The sequence below is a fragment of the Colobus angolensis genome, unplaced genomic scaffold, assembly GCF_000951035.1.
Source record: "Colobus angolensis palliatus isolate OR3802 unplaced genomic scaffold, Cang.pa_1.0 Scaffold38, whole genome shotgun sequence".
NCBI classification, from domain to species: domain Eukaryota; kingdom Metazoa; phylum Chordata; class Mammalia; order Primates; family Cercopithecidae; genus Colobus; species Colobus angolensis.
In genome coordinates, this window is record NW_012117154.1 from 3,055,220 (window position 1) to 3,078,280 (window position 23,061).

Consider the following 23,061-nt stretch of genomic DNA (forward strand, 5'->3'; position numbering starts at 1 on the left):
AGTGCAGTGGCGCGATCTTGGCTCACTGCAACCTCTGCCTCCTGGGTTCAAGCAATTCTCCTGCCTCAGCCTCCCAAGTAGCTGGGATTACAGGCATGTGCCACCAGGCTTGGCTAATTTTTGTATTTTTAGTAGAGATGAGGTTTCACCATGCTGGCCAAGCTGCTGTGGAACCTCTCACCTCAGGCAATCCACCTGCCTCGGCTTCCCAAAGTGCTGAGATTACAGGTGTGAGCCATCGCACCCAGCCTGATTATGTAATAATTTAAACATTGATGATACTAAAATTTCAGAAATTAAACAGTCATTTTGTTGACCCTTTATAACAAAGAGGTGTGATTCTATTATTTTCCTTGTTTGAATACTTAACAAAGTTATTTGTGTTGTATAGTGTAACTAGAGGAAGGATTTAATTTTTGTACATGTAAACAAAATATTTTTCATAAACAGCCTAATAATATTTCTCTACTCTTGACCAGATTAGGAAGAAACAGCAAGAAGTAGTGGGTTTTTTGGAGGCGAATAAAATCGACTTTAAGGAATTAGATATTGCTGGAGATGAAGACAATAGGAGGTGGATGAGAGAGAATGTTCCTGGAGAGAAAAAACCTCAAAATGGAATTCCTCTGCCTCCCCAGATCTTCAACGAGGAGCAGTACTGTGGGGTGAGTATGTGCTTCTGTTAAAAATCCTGCTGCATGTGTGTTTATTAGAAATTTTCTAAAGCAGATTAATTTTGAGTCAGCTTTCGAAATTGTTCACAACTGTCAGGCCATGATCTATTTCTACCATCCAATAGCTGGATGGTAGATCCATTATGAATCATCAATATTTAAGATTTAGAAAAGGACAGAAACAATATCATGATGATTCAGAAGTTTTGGGGATCATTTCAGGTTCTTTCTTTTATTTTGAAGAATTGAGGTCACGTGTTCAAAAAAAATATACATTTAGCTAGGAATTCTGCTCAGCCTTGCAGTGTGCACACACGTGTATCTGCACAGGAACATGGTAAGTTTTCTCTGTCGCCCAGGCTGGAGTGTAGTGGTGCAATCATGGCTCACTGTAGCCTCTTTCTCCTGGGCTCAAGCGATCCTCTCGCCTCAGCCTCCTGAGTAGCTGGGACTGCAGGAGTGCAGTACCCCACCCAGCTAATTTTTAAGTTTTTTGTAGAGACGGTCTCCCTATATTGCTCGGGCTGCTCTGGAACTCCTGGCCTCAAGTGATCTTCCTGCCTTGGCCTCCCAAAGTGCTGGGACTACAGGTGTGAGCCACTGTGCCCAGCACGTTTTCACTTTTATAAAATTGACTTGTAGAAATAAAGTCTTACTATAGATAGAAGATGAATTTGTGTAACTTTAATTAGTTTGAAAACTGTTCTGGGCATTATGGTTATAACAACAATTTTGTTTTATACATTTGATAGTTCATTTCACCATAAGATTACTTCTTTTTTTACCCGGAGTTTATAGATCGTACTTAATAAATCAAGTTGTTGGAAAGAAATTTTTTCTTTTCTTTTCTTTTCTTTTTTTTTTCTGAGACAGAGTCTTGCTCTGTCGCCTAGGCTGGAGTGCAGTGGCGTGATCCTGGCTCACTACAAGCTCCACCTCCCGGGTTCATGCCATTTTCCTGCCTCAGCCTCCTGAGTAGCTGGGACTACAGGTGCCCGTCACCACGCCTGGCTTATTTTTTGTATTTTCAGTAGAGACGGGGTTTCACCGCGTTAGCCAGGATGGTCTCGATCTCCTGACCTCATGATCTGCCCTCCTCGGCCTCCCAAAGTATTGGGATTACAGGCGTGAGCCACCGCGTCTGGCCTATTCTTTTCATTTCTACCTTCGGAGAGGTAGTTGTAGTTTATCTTACGAGAAGCTTTGCTTAATTTGCTTTTCTGTGGTCTGTGGACACACTTACAAAAGTACATTCATGAAGAACAGGGCTTTGTTTCCAGAAAGTAAGTAAAAATCATTATTTTTATTGTATGCTCAGATTTTAAAAGGAGACTCAAAAGTTCTGAAGGATATGCAGGCTTAAAATAACATCAGTCTAGATAGTCAGTGTCCTTTCTACATGATTAAAATGTATATAACTATTATTTAAGTGGTCTCCCCGGCTTCTGAAGATTCTTGGTCAACCCTATGCCATGCCTGATGATGGCAGCAGGTGGAAGGAGACCCCAGAGAAAAGCAGTAGGTTTCAGTGGGCAGTGAGGGGATTGGGCGTCCAGGGTAGTCCTCAATGCCTTCCTGCCTCTGCCAGTTTGAACTTCTGCTACTCTACGCAGAGCAAATGAAGATATTATCCTGAGAGCCAGGGTAGACAACTGTTAGACTGAGAAAGGAGACACCACACTGGAAGCCAGGCACAGTTGAGGCCAGGCTCCCCGCCTGACAGAGGAATGTGAACTGGAAAGAGCAGACACGTCTGTTGATGACAAGTTGGCATCTGTGCATTTGAGCCCAGGTAAGGGCCAGAGTGCCTGCCCGGGACCAAGATAGCCTGGGCCTGACTGAACACAACCAAAGAGGACCCGGATCGTTCAGCACAGAGGTGCCCGTTTAGCAGAGGAACGCGTGTCTCCGGGCACTCGGGGCTGTAAGGAAACACAGGATGCAAACCTAATTAGGGTGGGGAAAGGGCTTTTCAACATATCGATGTTACTGAACAAACTATGTTATGTTCCTAAAATTTATTTTGAATGTGCTGTATGTGATAAGAAATATATAATTTAAACAGGAATGATACAATGAGCGACCACTGTATGCACCATCCAGTTTAAGACGGACAGGATACTATTACCAGAAATGTGGAGGCTCTCTGTGTGCTTCTCCCTGATCACATCCCTCGCCCTCTGCACCAGTGATAGTCATTGGAAAGAAAGGGTCTTGCTCTGTCACTCAGGCTGGAATGCAGTGGCACGATCATGGCTCTCTGCAGCCTCAACCTCCTGGACTTGATCAATCCTCCTGTCTCAGCCTCCTGAATAGTTGGGACTATAGGTGTGTGGCACCACACCTAGCTAAATTTTGTATTTTTTGTAGAGATGGCATCTCCCTGTGTTGCCGAGGCTGGTCTTGAATTCCTGGGCTCAAGCAGTCCTCCTGCCTTGACCCTCCCAACGTGTTGGGATTACTGGTGTGAGTCACTGTGTCCAGACCTTATGTTTAAAAACCTTTGTCTTCTTTTACCTCCCTGAATATGCACATAGTTTACTATGACACGTGTTCCCATTGCAATCCCCTATTCCCAAAGAAATATGATTTTGTTTTAGAGAGCCTCTCGTTCATCTAGGAAGCTCGCTAGGCTTGGGCTCTTCTCTGCGGGACATGTTTCAGTTTCCTTAATGAATGGAGTATTTAGGTTTTCTGCTTTTTCATAAGTTGGTTTTCATAATTCTGTTTGCATAAATTCTAAGACGGCTAGTTTGTTTGTTTGTTTTTTAGAATCAGGGTCATTGTCTGTTGCCCAGGCTGGAGTGCAGTGTTGCCATCATGGCCCATGGCAGCCTTGAGCTTGTTTTTAAGTTTTAAAGTCTAGTATAACATTTTTTTTTTTCAAAATTAAGAGGAAGGTACAGAAATTTCCTATATACCCCCTGTTCCCACACTTGCAGAGCCTGCCCCATTATCAACATCCCCCAAAGTTTTAAATAAGATATTCTTAAGACCTGTTTAAAATAGGTAGTTATGTCCTTTCTTCATTCCTAATGTTTTTAGTGTGTCTTCTCTGATTTTTTTTTAAATTTTATGTTGCTCATAGTTTTTGTTTGTTTGTTTTTGGTCTTTCGGCTTATTGATTCTTTCTGATCTCTCTATATCTTTATAGCTAATTTTTCTCTTATTTTTAAAATTTCTGCTCTTGCCTTTATCATTTGTCGCTTCTATACACTTTGTTTTTTTTTCTCCCCTTACCTTAATGTTCAGTTAGATGCTTAGCTCACTTTTAACCATTTTTTCTTCTCTGATGTAAATATTTAAGGCTAGACATTTCTCACTGTCAGTTCATTCCATATATTTTGATATGCAGTATTTTCTTTTTTTTACTTTATTTATTTATTATTATTATTTTTTGAGATGGAGTTTTGCTCTTGTTGCCCAGGCTGGAGTGCAGTGGCCTGATCTCAGTTCACTGCAACCTCTGCCTCCCGAGTTCAAGTGATTCTTCTGTCTCAGGCCTCCCGCATAGCTGGGATTACAGGCACCACCATGCCTGGTTAATTTTTTGTATTTTTAGTAGAGACAGGGTGTCATCATGTTGGCCAGGTTGGTCTTGAACTCCTGACCTCAGGTGATCCACTGGCCTTGGCCTCCCAAAGTGCAGCGATTACAGGCATGAGCCACCATGCCCGGCCTGCAGTATTTTCTTTATTGTTAAGTATAAATGTTAAAACATTTATACGTTTCTTTTTTGACCCATGCATTGAAATTATGAGTATATTTGGAGTTTCTTCTACTTTGTTATATGCTTTTAATTTTTCTCAGTTTTGCAGTTTTTTAAATCCTTTCTTGATGTAATTTTACTTACTAAAGTCTCTTTTTTCTAATTTTATTTTGCCCTTTACTCAATTCAAATAATCTAGCCTTTTAGTGGTTAACTTAGCTATTTTAACATACATACTTAAAGATAATCAGTATCCTTACTTTTGTCCCAAACCTTTTTTTTTTTTTTTTTAAAGACAGAGTCTCACTCTGTCACCCAGGCTGGAGTGCAGTGGTGCGATCTTGGCTCACTGCAGACTCCACCTCCCAGGTTCAAGCAATTCTCCTGCCTCAGACTCCCGAGTAGCTGGGATTACAGGCACACACCACCATGTTCTGCTAATTTTTTTGTATTTTTGGTAGAGATGGGGTTTCATCATGTTGGCCAGGCTGGTCTTGAACTCCTGAACTCAGATGATCTGCCCACCTTGGCCTCCCAAAGTGCTGGGGTTACAGATGTGAACCACCGCACTCGGTCTGTCCCAACCATTAAAAGGGCCTTTAGACACTTTAACCCTAATCACTCTCTCTGTTTACATGTGTTTGGTTTTTCAGTATTTCAGTTGGCCTCTCATCCTGCTCCACAAATTAGGCATTTCTATTTATTGGTTGTACAGTCAATGTTTGTTCAGATTTAGATTTACCCACAGATTTACTATTAATTTTATCTTCTTGAATCTCAGATATTCCATCTGGAATTATTTTCTTCTTCCTGAATACATCCTATAAGTTTCTTTAAGTGAAGGTCCCTTGGCGGTAACTTCTCTAAGGTTTTGTTTGTTTAAAAAATGATATTTTCGCCGGGCGTGGTGGCTCACGCTTGTAATCCCAGCACTTTGGGAGGCTGAGGTGGGTGGATCACAAGGTCAGGAGATCGAGACCATCCTGGCTAACACAGTGAAACCCTGTCTCTACTAAAAATACAAAAAATTAGCCGGGCGTGGTGGCGGGTACCTGTAATCCCAGCTACTTGGGAGGCTGGGGCAGGAGAATGGCGTGAACCCAGGAGGCGGAGCTTGCAGTGAGCCAAGATTGCGCCACTGCACTCCAGCCTGGGCGACAGTGCAAGACTCCGTCTCAGAAACAAACAAACAAAAAAATTATTTTCCAGACGACTATCTTTCTTTCACCTTCATGCTTGAAAAAATAGTTTTACTGAGTCTGGAATTCTGGGCTGATTGTTCTTTTTTCTAAACACATTGAAATTATTATTTTACTTTCACCTGGCCTCTATGTTGCTGTTGAGAAGTCAGCTGTCAGTTTCATCACTATTCTTTTATTGGGAAACTTTCTTTTTTCCTTTTTCTTTTCCTTCCTTTCTTCTTCTATCCATCCTTTCTTCTTTTCTTCTTCCTCTTCCTCCTCTTCTTCCTCTCTTTCTGGTTGCTTTTAATAATATTTCTCTACGATGTGTCTAGGTTTAGAGTTATTTTTATTTATCTAGTTTAGAATTATTTATTGGGCTTCCTGAGACTAAGGGTTGTTATCTTTCAATAAGTCTAGAACGTTATTAGTAATTGGCCAGGCGAGATGGTGCATGCCTATAATCCTAGCACTTTGGGAGGCCGAGGTGGGAGGATTGCTTGAGTCCAGGTGTTTGAGACCAGCTTGGGCAGCATGGTGAGACCTTGTCTCAAAAAATTAAGAAAAGAAAATGTTTAGCAATTATATGCTTGAGTTTAGGTTTTCCCATATTATCTCTATTTGCTTCTCTAAGAGCTCCTATAAGACATTTGTTAGAACTTCTCACACTGCATTTTCATACAATAATATTTCCTCCACATTTTTCATCTCTTTTTTCCTCTCTAGATTGTTTATTTTTTTTTTATTATTTTATTTATTTATTTATTTTAAATAGAGACAGAGTCTCACCATGTTGCCCAGGCTGGTCTTGAACTCCTGGGCTCAAATAATCCTCCCTTCTCTGCCTCTTACAGTGCTGGGATTATAGGCATGGGCCACCACACGCAGCCTGGATGATTTCTTTGATTGCATCTTCCAGTTAGCTAATTTAGCTAATTTACTCTTCAGGTGTTTTTGTTTAATCCACATATTGGGTTTTACAATTCCGCTATTATGTCTTTTTATTTTCGGGAGTTCTTTTTGGTTCCTTTCTAAATTTGCTTGATTGTTCTCTCTAGGTATTTATTCTGTCTTTGAGTTTTTCTTTTATTTCACTAAATATATTAAATATAGCTGTTTTATATTCTTTGCCTGATAATTCCAATATCTGATTCTGATTTTTAATTCCACCTTCTGTTATTTCTTCTTGCTCTCACTCATGTTTTCTTTTTATTCCTTTATTTATATTGTGACTTTTGACTTCAAACTGGTCATTTTTAAAAACTTTGTTTGTGGCTATCTTAGTCTGTTTTGTGCTGCTATAACAGAATACCACAGACTGGGTAGTTTATAAACAGTAGAAGTTTGTTTGGCTCATGGCTCTGGTGGTGGAAAGTCCAAGATCGAGGGGCAGCCTTTGATGAGGGCTTTCTGGCTGCTTCAAACATGGCTGAAGGCATCACAGTAGCAAGAGAAAGGGAGAGATATAACTCAGAGCCTCAAGCCTTTTTATAAATGTCATCAATCAGTTCATGAGGATGGCCCCCTTATGGCCTCAACAGCTCCCCTTAGGCCCCACCTCCCAACACTGTTGCACTGGGGATTAAGTTTCCAACACATGCTTTCTGGCGGATACATTCAAATCACAGCAGTGGATACTCTTTGAGGCCTGGAGTTTATTTCTGGCAGTTTCCTTAGAACCGTATCAAACTTAGACACATCTTAAACTCAGATTTCCTTTTAAGATTTTTTAGGATCACAGATGGCATGGGAATTTGAACTGCAACCTCTCGTGAATTCTACCTGTGGTTATAAATTCTCAGAGGAGAATATTTTCCCCTCCACCCAGAAGCAAAGTTGAATCAGGGAAGTTTCCGTCCATTCTGTTCTGTCTGGCCGGGTTATTTCTCATTCACATTTACTTTGAAGGCGGAACCCTCTGGAGTTCTGGTGTGTGTGCTTTATGAAACTCCCCACCTTGACGAGGCTCTGGGCTTTATCTACTTCCCCCTTTTTCCTCTTCAGTGTCAAAGTGATGATCAAGGTGTCCTGTGTGTGTCAGAAACTCTCAGCATGAATGGTGGCTTTGGTGTGTGCTTCCTCTCAGGATTCAGGATTCATGCTCTCACTGGCCAGAGTCTTTTCTGCCAGCTCAGCAGTGTATTTATACTTCTTTTTTTTCTTAATTGGGTTAAAAAAATTTTTTTTGAGACAGCTTTTCAGGGCCTCTAATCTGCCATAATAGCAGAACTGGGAGCTGAAAACCTGTTTTATGTTCATTATTTTCTACATATTATTTGGTAGCATCAAGTCAAAGATAATGATGAATTGTTCTTCAGCCTTCTGAAATTCTGAAGAAGGTATTTGGTCTTAAATGGAAGCAAAAGACTAATTCACTCAACTATAAGAATATCTTTCTTGCCTTGAAATCTAGAGTTGGCTAACTAAAGAAGTTTTCAGAACTTTATATATGGAATTTTTGGGAAATAGCATAGATTTACTTTATTACATTTCACCAACTTGATACTACTATTACTGTTAACACAGTATCTCGTGTAATCTTTTAACAATGATTAGTAAGCGTGTACTCTGGGAATCAATCAGAATTTCTGATACCAAAGTTCCTGCGCTTACTCATCTTGTTATATTCCTTTCAACCAAGATTTGAGGCAGCTTCCAAACATGTATAAAGAATAAAATTAATCACTGAGAGACTTGAGGCAATGGATAGGAAAACAATAAAGCTTTAAATAAGAGTAACACTTTGAATAAGTGGCTCACACCTGTAGTCCCAGCACTTTGGGAGGCCGAGGTGGGTGGATCACCCGGGGTCAGGAGTTTGAGACCAGCCTGACCAACATAGTGAAACCCTGTCTCTACTAAAAATACAAAAATTAGCTGGGCATGGTGGCACGTGTCTGTAATCCCAGGTAGTCAGGAGGCTGATGCAGGAGAATTGCTTGAACCTGGAAGGTGGAGGTTGCAGTGAGCTGAGATTGTGCCACTGCACTCCAGCCTGGGAGACAAAGTGAGACTTTCTCTCTCTCTCTCAAAAAAAAAAAAAAAAAAAACCAGTAACACACAGGAATACATAGTACTTTTTTTCTCAATAGCTGTGACCTGTATTTAGTTTTAAGCGTCTTTTTTTTTTTTTTTTGTGAGACAGGGCATTGCTCTGTTTCCCAGGCTAGAGTGTAATGGCACAATCACAGCCCACTGCAGCCTTTATCTGCCAGGCTCAAGTGATCCCCCCACCTCAGCCTCCCAAGTAGCTGGGACCATAGGTGTGTGCCACCATGCCCGGCTAATTTTTGTATTTTTTGTAGAGACAGGCTCTCACCATGTTGTCCAGGCTAGTCTTGAACTCGTGAGTTCAAGGGATCCTCCCATCTTGGCCTCCCGAAGTGCTGAGATTAGAGGCATGAGGCACCACGCCTGGCTGGTTTTAAGCTTTTTCACATACACTGAAAGTAGGGTAGGCAAAGAACAACTACGTTGTTTTGTGTGTTGCCCTATTAAATGAGACAAACGCCTGCGACTTTGTGAGCCTTTTTGCAACACTGTTGAAATTGCATCAAGGCCCTGATGACAAAGACTGGCAGTAGTAAAGTAGCCTGGGGGAATACTGTTTATGTTTTAATTATAAAAACTGAAACTCTTCTAAGCTATTGACAGCTATATTACTGGGAAGGTGGTTTAGGGCTGGACCTGCCTGGTGAAGGATTGGCCCTGGTAGGATCTGGTTGGGGTGGGAACTTCACTGAGCATCAGATTTCAATCCACTACCAAGTTTCTGATCACTCCAGTTGTTCCCATTTTGCCAAAACACTTGCCCTCTGTGCCCCCGATGGTCTTGTGCCTGTTCATATTGGGAGGGCCTGAGATGCATCTGGGCCCTTAGGGATACTTTAATCACAGTGTAGACAGCCTGTATCATCTCAGTCTCAGCTGATCAGGGACCAAATGCTTAGAGCCAGATTATCAGTAAACCAGGTGGTGGTGTGAAACTTGGAAAAGCCATTTACTGTGTATATTTGGGTCCTGTCAGCAATTCCTGGACATGGGTAGGGGTGTGTGTGTGTGTGTGTGTGTGTGTGTGTGTGTGTGTGCGTGCGCGCGCGCGCTCTTGCTGTGGTATACAGGCACAATGAAAGTGTATCAAAACAAATGTAAACTTCATGCTTAGATTTCTTAACTCTGGAGGTTAGTCATCTTTGACAAAGCAAACTGGGATCATTTTTGTGTGAGCTTCCAACTTAAGAACTAATAAATAAAAAGATCAGTTTCCATAAATAAACTGGCTCACAAGTGTGCAGTCGTTTTAAACTTTCTTTTTCTTTGCTTCAAGGATTTTGACTCTTTCTTCTCTGCAAAAGAAGAGAATATTATTTATTCCTTCCTTGGTTTGGCTCCTCCTTCAGACTCAAAGGTATGTTTGAACAGACTCTATTGGGGTTCAGAACAGGTAATACTAAATGAAGGTAGAAATCTGCATCCAAGACTGTTTAAGAAATGATGATTTTTAAATTCCCATAATGTTAGTACACTTCTTATTCTGATGAAGTCCTATGCATAGAGAGAATGCAGTTTTTACTAAAAAAGTTTCCAAAATTATGCTTTTCATATTTATGCTATGTTTTCACCTTGTTATGGTAAATTTTATAATACATAAGTTAGGAAATATCATTACTTTGAATAAACTTAAGTGCATTCATTAAATATGTAAACATTTGAGCTCCCAGGTTGTGTTTATACAATTACTTTGTTTTGAATTGATTTCTCATATAGCTTTATATGAGTTACTTTCGTAATGATATATGCCCTTATATTATTTCTATTTAAATGAACCAAACTGCATTTTGGTCTCATAAAAATGGGACAGGTAAGATCTCGATTCAAGAACAAGGTAGGTTTTATCAGGTTTTTTTCTTCCAGTGATGTCTCATCTTTGATTATGTATAAATTAAATAGAGAATTATGCTAATAAAGCAGGAACTGTGAATTTGACTTGTGTGCATGTTTAATTCATGAGACTTGCTAAGACTCGCTGATGGATTGAATGTGGATAGGGATGGATTCCATGATGACTTCTAACCAGTGGGTGTAAAAATCCGCTCTGAGAGAGGACCATATTGACAGGAGAAATTAAGTTTGAGACAGCTGAGCGAAGAAGTGAGGTGGGCAATTGTGTGCTGATCTGTGTCTCTGCAAAGTCTGGTTGGAGACACACGCGTGGAAGCTGTGAGTGTGCAGATGGAGCTGAAGCTGTGAAAAGTGGATGAAACAAAGTAGTGAGTTGACAGGAAGGAGGCCAGAGTGGGGGCTGTCTAAGCTAAAGCAGACTTCAGAAAAGTATGTGGAAAAGTTAGAGCAGATGAACTTATTTGCCAGTGTGCAAAGTGTCTGGGATCAATCTCATATTTTCAGCAACAAAAATAAAATAAAATAAACATTTGGAAGTGGATCAACATAGATATTGCCATTTTTCTCTCTCTGAGATAATGACTTGTCGTTCATGTCTAGGGACAACCCACTTCCTAGACTTCTTCTCTTACATTTCTCCTGAGAAGTCTCAGAGTTCACCTCTCTTCTCATTGAGGCTTTTGTAGTCCTGGTATTTCTTTCCATCCATAATCTCTCTCATTCAGCATGAAATGAAGAGGAACCCCAGTGGAAAAGAACATACCATTCAGTTAGAAAACCTTATATGCTTTTTACCTGCTGACCCTGAATTTTTTTTTTTTTTTTTTTTTTTGAGACGGAGTCTCGCTCTGTCCCCCACGCTGGAGTGCAGTGGCGCGATCTCCGCTCACTGCAAGCTCCGCGTCCCGGGTTCACGCCATTCTCCTGCCTCAGCCTCCCGAGTAGCTGGGACTACAGGCGCCCGCCACCTCGCCCGGCTAGTTTTTTGCATTTTTTAGTTCGCCAGGATGGTCTCGATCTCCTGACCTCGTGATCCACCCGTCTCGGCCTCCCAAAGTGCTGGGATTACAGGCTTGAGCCACTGCGCCCGGCCGACCCTGAATTTTTAATGTTTTTCCAGCTATAAAATAAAGAGAGAAATATGACTACCTACCTCTTAGGGGTACTTATTTTATAATTTATTCTTTCAAGAGAATTTATTTGAGCACATGCTGGGCCAGACACTGGGCTTGTTGATTGCAGGGACTTTATGGTCTAGAGGAATAGTTAGATGTGAGCATTCTATAAGTAGATATAATAACTGTCTATGTGAATATAGAGATGGTCCACCAATCTCAGGCCTTAGATTACGTCTTTGAAAAGAGTTGGTATCTCACTTGGTATTGGAAGATTTAGTAGGAGCTCAGTAAGTGGAAAAAGATAGTCAAGACACTATGGGAAGATGGATGTATATACTAAGGCAGTGAAATTTCTGAGAATATGTTTCGTTCAGTGAAGTCGTACTTTGGATGGATTCAGAGGTTTCAGTAGAACCCAGGATATGGAAGTGGGTAAAGATAAGAGCTGAGGCGAGAAAAGTTAGTAGGAATGATATTGTAAAGGGCCTTCTGTGTCTGGACTTTTTTCTTGGCGATGAGAATGATGGGAAAAAGTCAATGCGGAGTGATTTACATTTCACAAAGCCTCTGACTCAGACAGCAACATAGAAGATTATTAGAGATAAGATGCAGAATCTGGGACCATATCTTTCATATTTACATCATCAGAGCCCATAACTCATAGTAGGTGTTCACCTCTGAAATTTGAGGCAATAATTAACTGGGGTACCAAAGTCAATGAAACACTCCGGAGATAGTCAGTACTATTCTTCGAATTGAATGTAAATGGGACAGATTTGTTTGTTGTAACTTGCTTTTTTTTTTTTTTTAAAAAAAAACATATTTTGAGATATATTTATACTAATACATATAAATCTATTTCAGCCTCTGCTGTGTTTTATCTTATCTCATTTTTATTTTAATATCTAACCTCAGTTTTTAGATCCTGCTCTGATTTGTGCTCAGGTACTGTCATATTATATAAAACTCTCATTATGTGGAAGAAAGGGATGGCCTTGGGATTATGAAACCTGGCCTAGAGATACCTAAGAGGCTGTCCAGTCCAGATGCTTCTCTTCTGAGAGGAGCAACATGAAGCCCAAGGAGCTTAAGTGACTTGTAGAAAGACACCCCACTAATTAGCAGCACAGTTTGTGCTAGAGCCTTTGGTGCTGTCCGTATTGCTTGCGTTTATAGCTGTTTATACTGTGCATAGGGACAGAGTACTTCCAGTATCATTTGAAAAGACAGACATCTGATTTATGGAAACATTACTTACCACAGTGTCATGTTGTAGTAAACAAGATTGTGGAAAGGTGTCAGCAAGGAAAGTTAATCTCACTCAAGCTAAAAATAGGTACTCTTAACAGTTATGTAGAAAATGCATGCTCATAAAACATGTCATCATATGTAACATCATTGCTTTTAGAATATTTTTCTTGTCTTAGGCAGGCTTTTCGAGGCCGAAGACTAGGCCGGTTTTCCCAAGAGGGCTTTGTAAGTGAGCATTGGTTCCATAAAGTCAACCTTAGTTCTTTAAAAGCATGTGGTCATATCTGATTAAATGAACATCATTCTTAATAGGACATGGCAGGCAGGACCTATGTTACACAACCAATGTTTTCAATTGTGCCCTGGCAAGAAGGAAGACAGATTCTTATTGAAGTTATGCAAATAACTATATTGCCAAAAACTATGTATGTATTCTGATTCAATAAGAATTTTTGCACTCCGGAGGGGTCAGGCAGGGAGAATGAGAGGCCATTTACAAGTGATTCATTTCAGTTTACAAAAGCAGAATCTACAACATTATTATCATGTATGAAAAACTTAAGAGAAAGCAAAAAGGGCTTCCTTATATATAAGGAAAATAAGACATTAAAATAATATCAACAGTATTCCAGACAAAAACTACTATCATCCCTCACCAATTCATTTAATCCTATGTAATCAATTCCTATTTCACTGGATCTTGTGGATCTTGGGTTAGTCATCTAATGAACCCTTCTGCTTCTCAACAAAAGTTCTGGAAGATTTGACTAAGTCCTTGGATATGGTCTCAAAGTTCTTTACACAATGCCGTCAGAAACGTGAACCCAAATGTATTTAACATATAACCCTTTACTGCGGGGCTCTGAGCAGTCATTCTTCATGAAAGATGAAGCATTTTTGCTTGTAGCTCATTACAGATAACTTCAGGGAAGTATCAAAGCAAAACATGCTAACAAAAATATCTGTAGATGACAAAAAACTTAAAATGGGTGTCATTTATTCGTTGCTTATAATTTTCAAAAGTGAAAGACTAGGAAGTCATAAGAAGAATACTATAGTTGATGAGAAAATTTGTTGTTTTCTGTGACATGCAAAACAAAACTGTAAATTCAACCCCCCAAATTACTTACAAACATAATCATTAGGCCTATTTCAAAGAATACAAAAAACATTATATCTAATTTACAACAATAAATGGGCATAGCAAAAATCTTGATGTAATTATTCAGAGACATAATATACTCTGAATATACCAAGCATATGATAAGAATATCAAGAAACGAGATGTAGTAGGTCTGGAGTAGGTCCTAACATTTATTTATTAATAAAACTTTATGAGTAGGTGACAGGAATTCCCAATTGAAAAACACTGTTTTAAAATATGCTTGATTCAGATTAAAGAAGGATCAAGTTAACATTTAAAACAACTGAAGTTGTGGTTGATAACTTAAGCCCCTGTTGTCTGATACCAGGCAAAACAACAGTATAATCAATGTCTTTTTATTTTTATTTTTTATTTTTGAGATGGAGTCTTGCTCTCTTGCCCAGGCTGGAGTGCAGTGGCACAATCTTGGCTCACTGCAACTTCTGCCTTCCAGGTTCAAACACTTTCCTGCCTCAGCCTCCAGAGTAGCTGGGATTACAGGCGTGCGCCACCACGCCCAGCCAATTTTTGTATTTTTTTAGTAGAGACGGGGTTTCAGCATGTTGGCCAGACTGGTCTTGAACTCCTGACCTCAGAGAATCTACCTGCCTTGGCTTCCCAAAGTGCTAGGATTACAGATGTGAACCACCATGTCCAGCAATCAATGTCTTTTAGTACATTAATTTATTCAGGGGAATATTATTATACCAGTGAAAGATATCCAGTTATATAGGCAATTAGATTTCCCCTTAATTGACAGAGATATACACAGCCATAACAATATTTTTTTGTTTCTGTTTTTTGAGGCAGGGTCTTGCTCTGTCTCCCAGGCTGGAGTGCAGTGGCCTGATCACGGCTCACTGCAGCCTCGACCTCTTGGACCCAAGCGATCCTCCCACCACAGCTTCACTGGTAACTGGGACCGCAGATATGCACCACCATGCCTGGCTAATTTTTGTATTTTTTGTAAAAACAGAGTTTCACCATGTTGCCCACACTGAACTTGAACTCCTGGGCTCAAGCGATCCTCCCACCCCAACCTCCCGAAGTGCTGGGATTACAGGTGTGAGGCATCATGCCTGGCTGTCGTAGCAGTGTTAAAGTGTTACCTTTACAGATTGCTGTTGGCATGTAACTCCTCAGTGCCAAAGCTTATACATCCCAGCGAGGGCTGTCCTTCTCATGAGAACCACATTAGGAAGTTCTAACATTCCAACAGCCAGACCAACATGGCTCAAAAGAGGTTTCCAATCCCTCTATTGGAGTCATGGTAACATCTTCTATTGGAAGGTGGATTTTCTTGTAGAACACCTTTCAGTCTAATGAATAAGGCAGGGATAATATATCTGGATCATGTAACTTTTGGCCAAAAGTGACTTGTGATGAAAAGTTTTGAGACTCATTTTCCGGTATCACTAATGAGTTCCTATTGAAAGCAATTTTGAGTAATGGCAAAATATTTAAGTAAGTGTGGCATTTCCTAGTGACCTGAAGGAGGAAGGCCAAACTAGACAGATGACAGACAACTTCACTTGAAGGAGCACAAAAGGAAGAAGCGGAAGGAGATTTGGGGGAACATTTGTTGAGAAGCATAAAAGATATGAATTTGGAGCACAAAATTCATTCAAAAGATGTTCTGGAATTTTCTAATTTGAAACTACAAGATGGATCCTTACTGCAGGAAAGGGTATCATACCTCACCGATTCCTTTAGTCCTATGTAATTAATCCTCGTTCCACTGGATCTTGGGCTAGTCGTCTCATGAACCCATCTGCTTCTCAACTAAAGTTCTGGAAATTTTGACTAAGCCCACTGGTATGGCCTCAGTTCTTTAAGCAATACCATCAGAACCTGTACCCCAAAGTTTCTAGCGTATAATCCTTTACGACAGGCCTCTGAGCAGTCATTCTTCATGGAAGGTGACACATTCTGGCCTGTAGCTGAGTAGAGCTGAGTAGTCTGTTATGTAACTTCATAGAGAACCAGACCGCAGAGTTCAAGGATGCCTCCCAGCTGTTTGACTGAACGGGTGATGGCAAGGTCCTTACAGCCAGTGTGGGGACATGACAAGGGCCTTGGGCCAGAGCCTCACCCATGCTGAGGTGTTCCAGTTCCTGGGGGAACCTCAGGAGTGATGAGATGAATGTGAAGGTGCTAGAGTTTGAGCACTTCCTGCCCATGCTGCAGACTGTGGCCAGGAACAAGGACTAGGGTGCCTAGTCTTAAGATTATGTGGAAGGCCTTTGGGTGTTTGACAAGGAAAGGAATGGCACCATCATGGGCGCTGAAATCCGGCAAGTCCTTGTCACACTGGGTGGGAAGATGACAGAGGAAGAAGAGTTGCTGGTGGCTGGGCATGAGGACAGCAATGGTTGTCAACTCTGAAGAGCTCGTCTGTGTGATGCTGAGTAGCTGGGCACATTCCCAGCATCCCCTGAGCCCTGTCCTTTGCCCTGTGTGACACTGCGTATCTAGCCCCAAAGGCTGTCTGGTCACAGCACCCTCCCCATCTTGTCTCTCTTGGATAATGCTTGCCATGAGCATTCACCAATAAACTTGTTCTCTGTTCCCCCCAACCCAAAACCCTCAAACAAACAAACAAAAACTACAAGTTGAGCAACAGAGAGAGTGAACACTGTTTAGGCCTCCATTCAAGAAGACCAGAGGGAAGAAGGCGTCAAACATAAAATAAAACACAAAGAAATAGAAATTGTGAGTGAAAGGCAGAAGTCTGCAAGTCAGATGCTGGAGACCTGATATGTGCACGAAAGGAGTTCCAGAAACAAAAAAAGTCCAGATAGAAGAGAGCTAATCATTCAGGAGATGCCACAGGGTCTTCCAGTTGGAGATGCTGCTGCAGCTCCCCCACCCCCTTATCTTATGGCTGCAGGAAAACTAGACAGGGTGCTGCCTGAGGATCAGAAACTATGGGAGAATCCCTGAAAGGTTAGAAAGCAAAAACGTTCAGTTTGAAGAAGGAAATCAAGGTCCAAATGCCTGTCAGAGATGGGAGTGGCTCTGTGGGCCCTGCACAGCCCCAATGGTGTATTCCAGTTACAGGAAGGGCCTGGGCATGGGCTTGAAGCTTGAAAGGCAGAGCCCACTTCCATCCTGCTCTTAAACCTGGCAGTGGTCAACACAGTGGTCAACAGAGTGGTCAACAGGGCAGGGCAGTGAGCATTGAGTTGGGTGGGGAGGCACAGGAGGTCTGAGGGAGCTGTTCTTACTCCAGAGGGACAGAGAGAGGTTTAGATATTGGCAGTCAGCCTCCACCTGGCTGCACACTAGAAGTCTCTGGGGAGCCGTTAAAGCTATTAGGTTGGTGCAAAAATAATTGCACTTTTTGCCATTAAAAATAGTATGCCAGGGATACATTTGAGATCAATTAAGACAGAAGCTTCTTTCAGGGAACTCCCAGGTGAACTGAATGTTTTATCAATGTTGAGAGCCACTTCTGTAAAGGAAAACATTGAATAATAGTGAAATCAAGAATTGTAAACTATCTTGGAAAAATCTAGGAGTTCTGGTATCACTAGTGAGTTCATCACTGTGGATGGGGCTGTGTGAGAAAGGAGATATGTGAAAATATCCTTTACGAGGATAGTGTTCATGGATGAGGGATATGGCAAAAAGAAGGGAGATAAGTCTAAGTGTTCCAAAGGGCGCGTCTCAATTGCAGGTGAACCATCTTGATGGGAACCCATGTATTGTGTAATTGCGAATGTTAACAGAGAATTATGTTTAATGATGACTATCATAAATAGGAAACTAAACAGTAGTGAAATAGAGAAGCATTTCAGAACATTTATGTTAACGAGGGTGGGGGGCAGAGCTGAGGAAAACAGAATGAAGAGAAACTTTAGCCAGCAAGAGTAAGGAAAGGAAAAAAGGATAAGAGAGAAGACAGGCTGTCATGAATTAATATCGCAGAAGCAATTGAACTAACTGTATCAGTTGTTCTAATAAATTTGAAAAGGCTAAAATTTCCTAGAAGAAAAGAGACTATCAGTTTGGATTTTTGCACAGCTGTTCCACAGTTGAGAATATCTCGGACTATGATTGTGCATTTTCTATTCCTCCCTTTAATCCTGTCAATTTATTCTTCCTGTATTTTAAAACTCTATGTTATTAGGCACATTCGTATTTATGATTGTTACAGCTTCCGGATGGATTGACTCTTTTGTAATTATCAGCTGTCTTTTACAATTTCTGATAATACCCTTTGTCTTTATATCTGTATTGTATGATAATAAAACTACTCTAGATTTCTTTTGCTTATGGTTTGCCTGGGATATTTTTTCCATTGATTTCCTTTCAACTTCCTATGTCTTTGTTTCTATAATGTCTTTTGGAAACAGGGTCTGATTGGGTTTTGTGCATTTTTGTTTTTGAGACAGTCTCACAGTGTGTGGAGTGCGGTGGCATGATTATAGCTTACTGCAGCTCGACTTCCCTCCCAGGCTCAAGTGATCCCCCTGCCTCAGCCACCTGAGTAGCTGGGACCACAGGCATGCACCGCCATCCTCAGCTGATTTTTAAGTTTTTTATAGAGAGAGGGTCCCAGTAGTTGCCCAGGCTGATCTCAAACTCCTGGGCTGTAGTGATCCTCCCTCTTTGGCCTCCGAGAGTGCTGGAATTATAGGCATGAGCCACTGCACCCGGCTGGTCTTGAGCATTTTAATTCATCTTGATAATCTCTGTTATAAATTGGAATATTTAGTTCATTAACAATTAATCATTCACATAATTGTGTTTATATTTACATTGTTTTTTCCTTTTCTTTTTCTTTTTTTTTTTTTTTTGAGACAGAGTCTCGCTCTGTCGCCCAGGCTGGAGTGCAGTGGCCAGATCTCGGCTCACTGCAAGCTCCGCCTCTGGGTTTACACCATTCTCCTGCCTCAGCCTCCCGAGTAGCTGGGACTACAGGCGCCCGCCACCTCGCCCGGCTAGGTTTTTCACATTTTTTGGTAGAGACGGGGTTTCACCGTGTTAACCAGGATGGTCTCCGTCTCCTGACCTCGTGATCCGCCCGTCTCGGCCTCCCAAAGTGCTGGGATTACAGGCTTGAGCCACCGCGCCCGGCCCACATTGTTTTTTCTATTGGTCTCCATATTTATTTATTTTTTATTTTTATTTTTAGAGACGGAGCGATCTTGACTCACTGCAACCTCTGTCTCCCGAGTTCAAGCGATTCTCCTGTCTCAGCCTCCCAAATAGTTGGGACTACAGGCGGGTGCCACCACATGAGGCTGTTTTTGTATTTTTAGTAGAGACGGGGTTTCAGCACGTTGGCCAGACTGGTCTCGAACTCCTGACCTCAAGTGATCCACCCACCTCGTCCTCCCAAAATGTTGGGATTACAGGCATGAGCCACCACGCCCAGCCCCATTTCAATTTATATTATTTAAAAATACAATTTCCACTTTATTTTTCTCCAGAGAATAGTTTTTCTTCAGTCTTTAAGGCCTCAGCTCCTTACATGGGCTTTGGTCAGGGTCATGGGGCAGCACCCGCAGGTCTAAATAGGGGTGGAGGTGTTCGGTCCTTGCAAGCTTCACGAGATTGATTCCTCACTACTTTGTTTTAATATCATAAACTGCACAACTCACACAGTAATGTAGTTTCAAATCCAGCTTGGGAAGCACACAGGCATTGAAGAAGCTTGCCTAGAAATGTCCCTGACTGCTGTGGCCTCCACTATGTTTCAAATGACAATTTCTTAATGGCCTTGTTCTTGGGCACACATCAGGTATAGTTCACGCAGCAAATAGGCTACACATGGCTGTGGCCCTTTTTGGTATGACCTTTGTTCCTTCTTTTATTTGTCATCTTGGAGGCACAGACTGGAGCTGATCTCCTATTTTCATTCCTCTGTTTTATACTTTTTTTTCTTTTTTTTGGGCTATATGAATATATTTTAGACTTCCTTTTTAACTTATCTATTGTATTTTTAACTGTGCCTCTTGGCATTATTTGGTAATGGTTGCTCTAGTCACTATAATATGTAAATATTTAAAAATTTTTTTATTTCCATAGGTTTTTGGGGGACAGGTGGTATTTGGTTACACAAGTAAGTTCTTTAGTCACCACTAATTTGTAAGATTTTGGTGCACCCATCACCCAAGCAGTGTACACTGTACCCTATCTGTAGTCTTTTATTCCTCACCCCCTTCCCACCCTTTGCCTCTGAGTCCCCAAAGTCCATTATGTCATTCTTATGCCTTTGTATCCTCATAGTTTAGCTCCCACTTAGGAGTGAGAACATACAATGTTTGATTTTCCATTTCTGAGTTACTTCACTTAGAATATAGTCTTCCATTCCATCCAGGTTGCTGCGAATGCCATTAATTCATTCCTTTTTATGGCTGAGTAGTTTCCATTGTGTGTGTGTGTGTGTGTGTATCATATATATATATATTCATATATATGTGTATATATATACATATATATATATATAAAACAGTTTCTTTATCCACTCATAGATTGGTGGGCATTTGGGTTGCTTCCATATTTTGGCAATTGCGCATTGTGCTGCTATAAATGTATGCGCAAATATCTTTTTTGTATAATGACTTCTTTTCCTCTGGGTAGATACCCAGTAGTGACATTTCTGGATCAAATGGTAGTTCTACTTTTAGTTCTTTAAGAAATAGCTATACTGTTTTCCAAAGTGGCTGTACTAGTTTACATTCCCACCAGCAGTGTAGAAGTGTTCCCTGTTCACTGCATCTATGCCAACATCTATTATTTTTGGATTTTTTCATTATGGCCATTCTTGCAGGAGTAAGGTGGTATCACATTGTGGTTTTGGTTTGCATGGGCTTTGGTTGGGGTCATGGGGTAGCACCTGCAGGTCTAAATAGGGGTGGAGGTGTTCCCTGATCATTAGTGCTGTTGAGCATTTTTGCATATGTTTGTTGGCCATTTGTACATCATCTTTTGAGAATTGTCTATTCATGTCCTTAGCCCACTTTTTGATGGGATTTTTTTTTTCTTGGTAATTTGTTTGAGTTCATTGTAGATGCTGGATATTGGTCCTTTGTCAGATGTATAGATTGTTAATATTTTCTCCCATTCTGTGGGTTGTCTGTTTACTATGCTGACTGTTCCTTTTGCTGTGCAAAAGCTCTTTAATTCAGTCCCAGCTATTTATCTTTGTTTTTATTGCATTTGCTTTTGGGTTCTTGGTCATGAAATCCTTGCCTAAGTCAATGTCTACAAGGGTTTTCCTGATGTTATCTTCTAGAATTGTTATAGTTTCAGGTCTTAGATTTAAGTCCTTGATTCATCTTGAGTTGATATTTGTTTAAGGTAAGAGATGAGGATCCAGTCTCGTTCACCTACATGTGGCCTGCCAGTTATCGCAGCACCATTTGTTGAATAGGGTGTCCTTTCCTCACTTTATGTTTTTGTTTGCTTTGTCAAAGATCATTGGCTGTAAATATTTGGGTTTATTTCTGGGTTCTCTATTCTGTTTCATTGGTCTGTGTGCCTATTTTTATACCAGTACCATGCTGTTTTCGTGACTGTGGCCTTATACTATAGTTTGAAATCAGGTAACATGATGCCTCCAGATTTGTTCTTTTTGCTTAGTCTTGCTTTGGCTATGTGGGCTCTTTTATGGTTCCATATGAACTTTAGGATTGTTTTTTCTAGTTCTGTGAAGAATGATGGTGGTATTTTGATGGGAATTGCATTGAATTTGTAGATTGCATTTGGCAGTATGGTCATTTTCATAATATTGATTCTACCCATTCGTGAGCATGGGATGTATTTCCAATTGTTTGTGTCATCGATGATTTCATTCAGCAGTTTTGTAACTTTCCTTGTAGAGTTCTTTCACCTCCTTGGTTAGGTATATTCCTAAGTATTTTTTTTTTTGCAGCTATTGTAAAAGTAGTTGAGATCTTGATTTGATTCTCACTTGGTCACTGTTGGTGTATAAGAGAGCTACTGATTTGTGTACATTAATTTCATATCTGGGAACTTTGCTGAATTCTTTTATTAGTTCTAAGAGCTTTTTGGAGGAATCTTTAGGGTTTTCTAGGTGTTTAATATATATTCTTAATATCTCACAGTCTACTTAGACTTAATGTTATAACACTTTCAGGTAATATGCAGAAACATTGGCATCATATGCATCCATTGACTGTTTCCCATACTTTATACTATACTATCATGTGTATCACGTTTCCATATACCATCAACTCTACTATGTAATGTTCCCATTGAACAGTCTCCTTCTTCTTTTTTTTTTTGTTTAGTAGGAGGTAATCTTTTGTGCTTGCCCAGACTTTTACATTTCTGATACCTTATGAAGAGTGAAGTTTCCATCTGGTGCCATTTTCTTTCAGCCCAAAGAACTTCCTTTAGTCATTTAGCATTGTTTCGTAGTGCAGGTCTGCTGGCAATAAGTTCTTTAGTTTTCTTTTGTCTGAAGTGTCTTCACTTTGCTTTCATTCTTGAATGATTTTTCACTGGATATAAAATTCTTAGTTGACAGGTTTTATTTTTCCTTTCAACACCTTGGATCTGTTTTTTTCCCTTCTGTCTTCTGATCTCCATAGTTTCTGATGAGACATGAAAATAATTTGAAATCTTGTTTCCTGTAGGTAGTGTATCATATTTCTCTGGGTGCTTTTAAGATTTTCATTTTATCTTTGGTCTTCAGCCATTTGATTATGATATGCCTACCTATGATTTCTTTGGTGTGCTTATTACTATTGGGGTTTTCTGAGAGTCTTGAATCTGTATCATTTACCAAATATAGAAAATTTTCAACCATTATATTTTCAAATATTATTTCTGCTCCATTTGTTTTCATTTCCCCTTCTGGCACTCTAATTATATATATGTTAAATCTTTTGTTATTATTCCACATTTCCCTAAGGCTTAAAATATTTTTCAGTCTTGTTTTTCTTTGATCTTCATATTGGATAATTTCTACTGATTTATTTTAAGTTCACTTATTTTTGTCTTTGTCATTTTCATTCTACATCCAGTCTAGTAAATTCTTTATTTCATATATTGTATTTTTCAATTCTGAAATGTTACACTTGTTTGATTTTTTTTTTTTTTTTTT

The 23,061-nt window shown here is 40.3% G+C and overlaps 1 protein-coding gene across 1 annotated transcript in view; it reads left to right on the top strand.

The window, feature by feature from the left end:
• The window catches only part of SH3BGR (SH3 domain binding glutamate-rich protein), a 52,876-nt gene that overhangs the window by 10,244 nt on the left and 19,571 nt on the right, over positions 1 to 23,061 (top strand). The window contains 2 exon segments of the mRNA XM_011954047.1: positions 480 to 665; positions 9,892 to 9,972. Coding sequence (XP_011809437.1) covers positions 480 to 665; positions 9,892 to 9,972 — 267 coding nt within the window.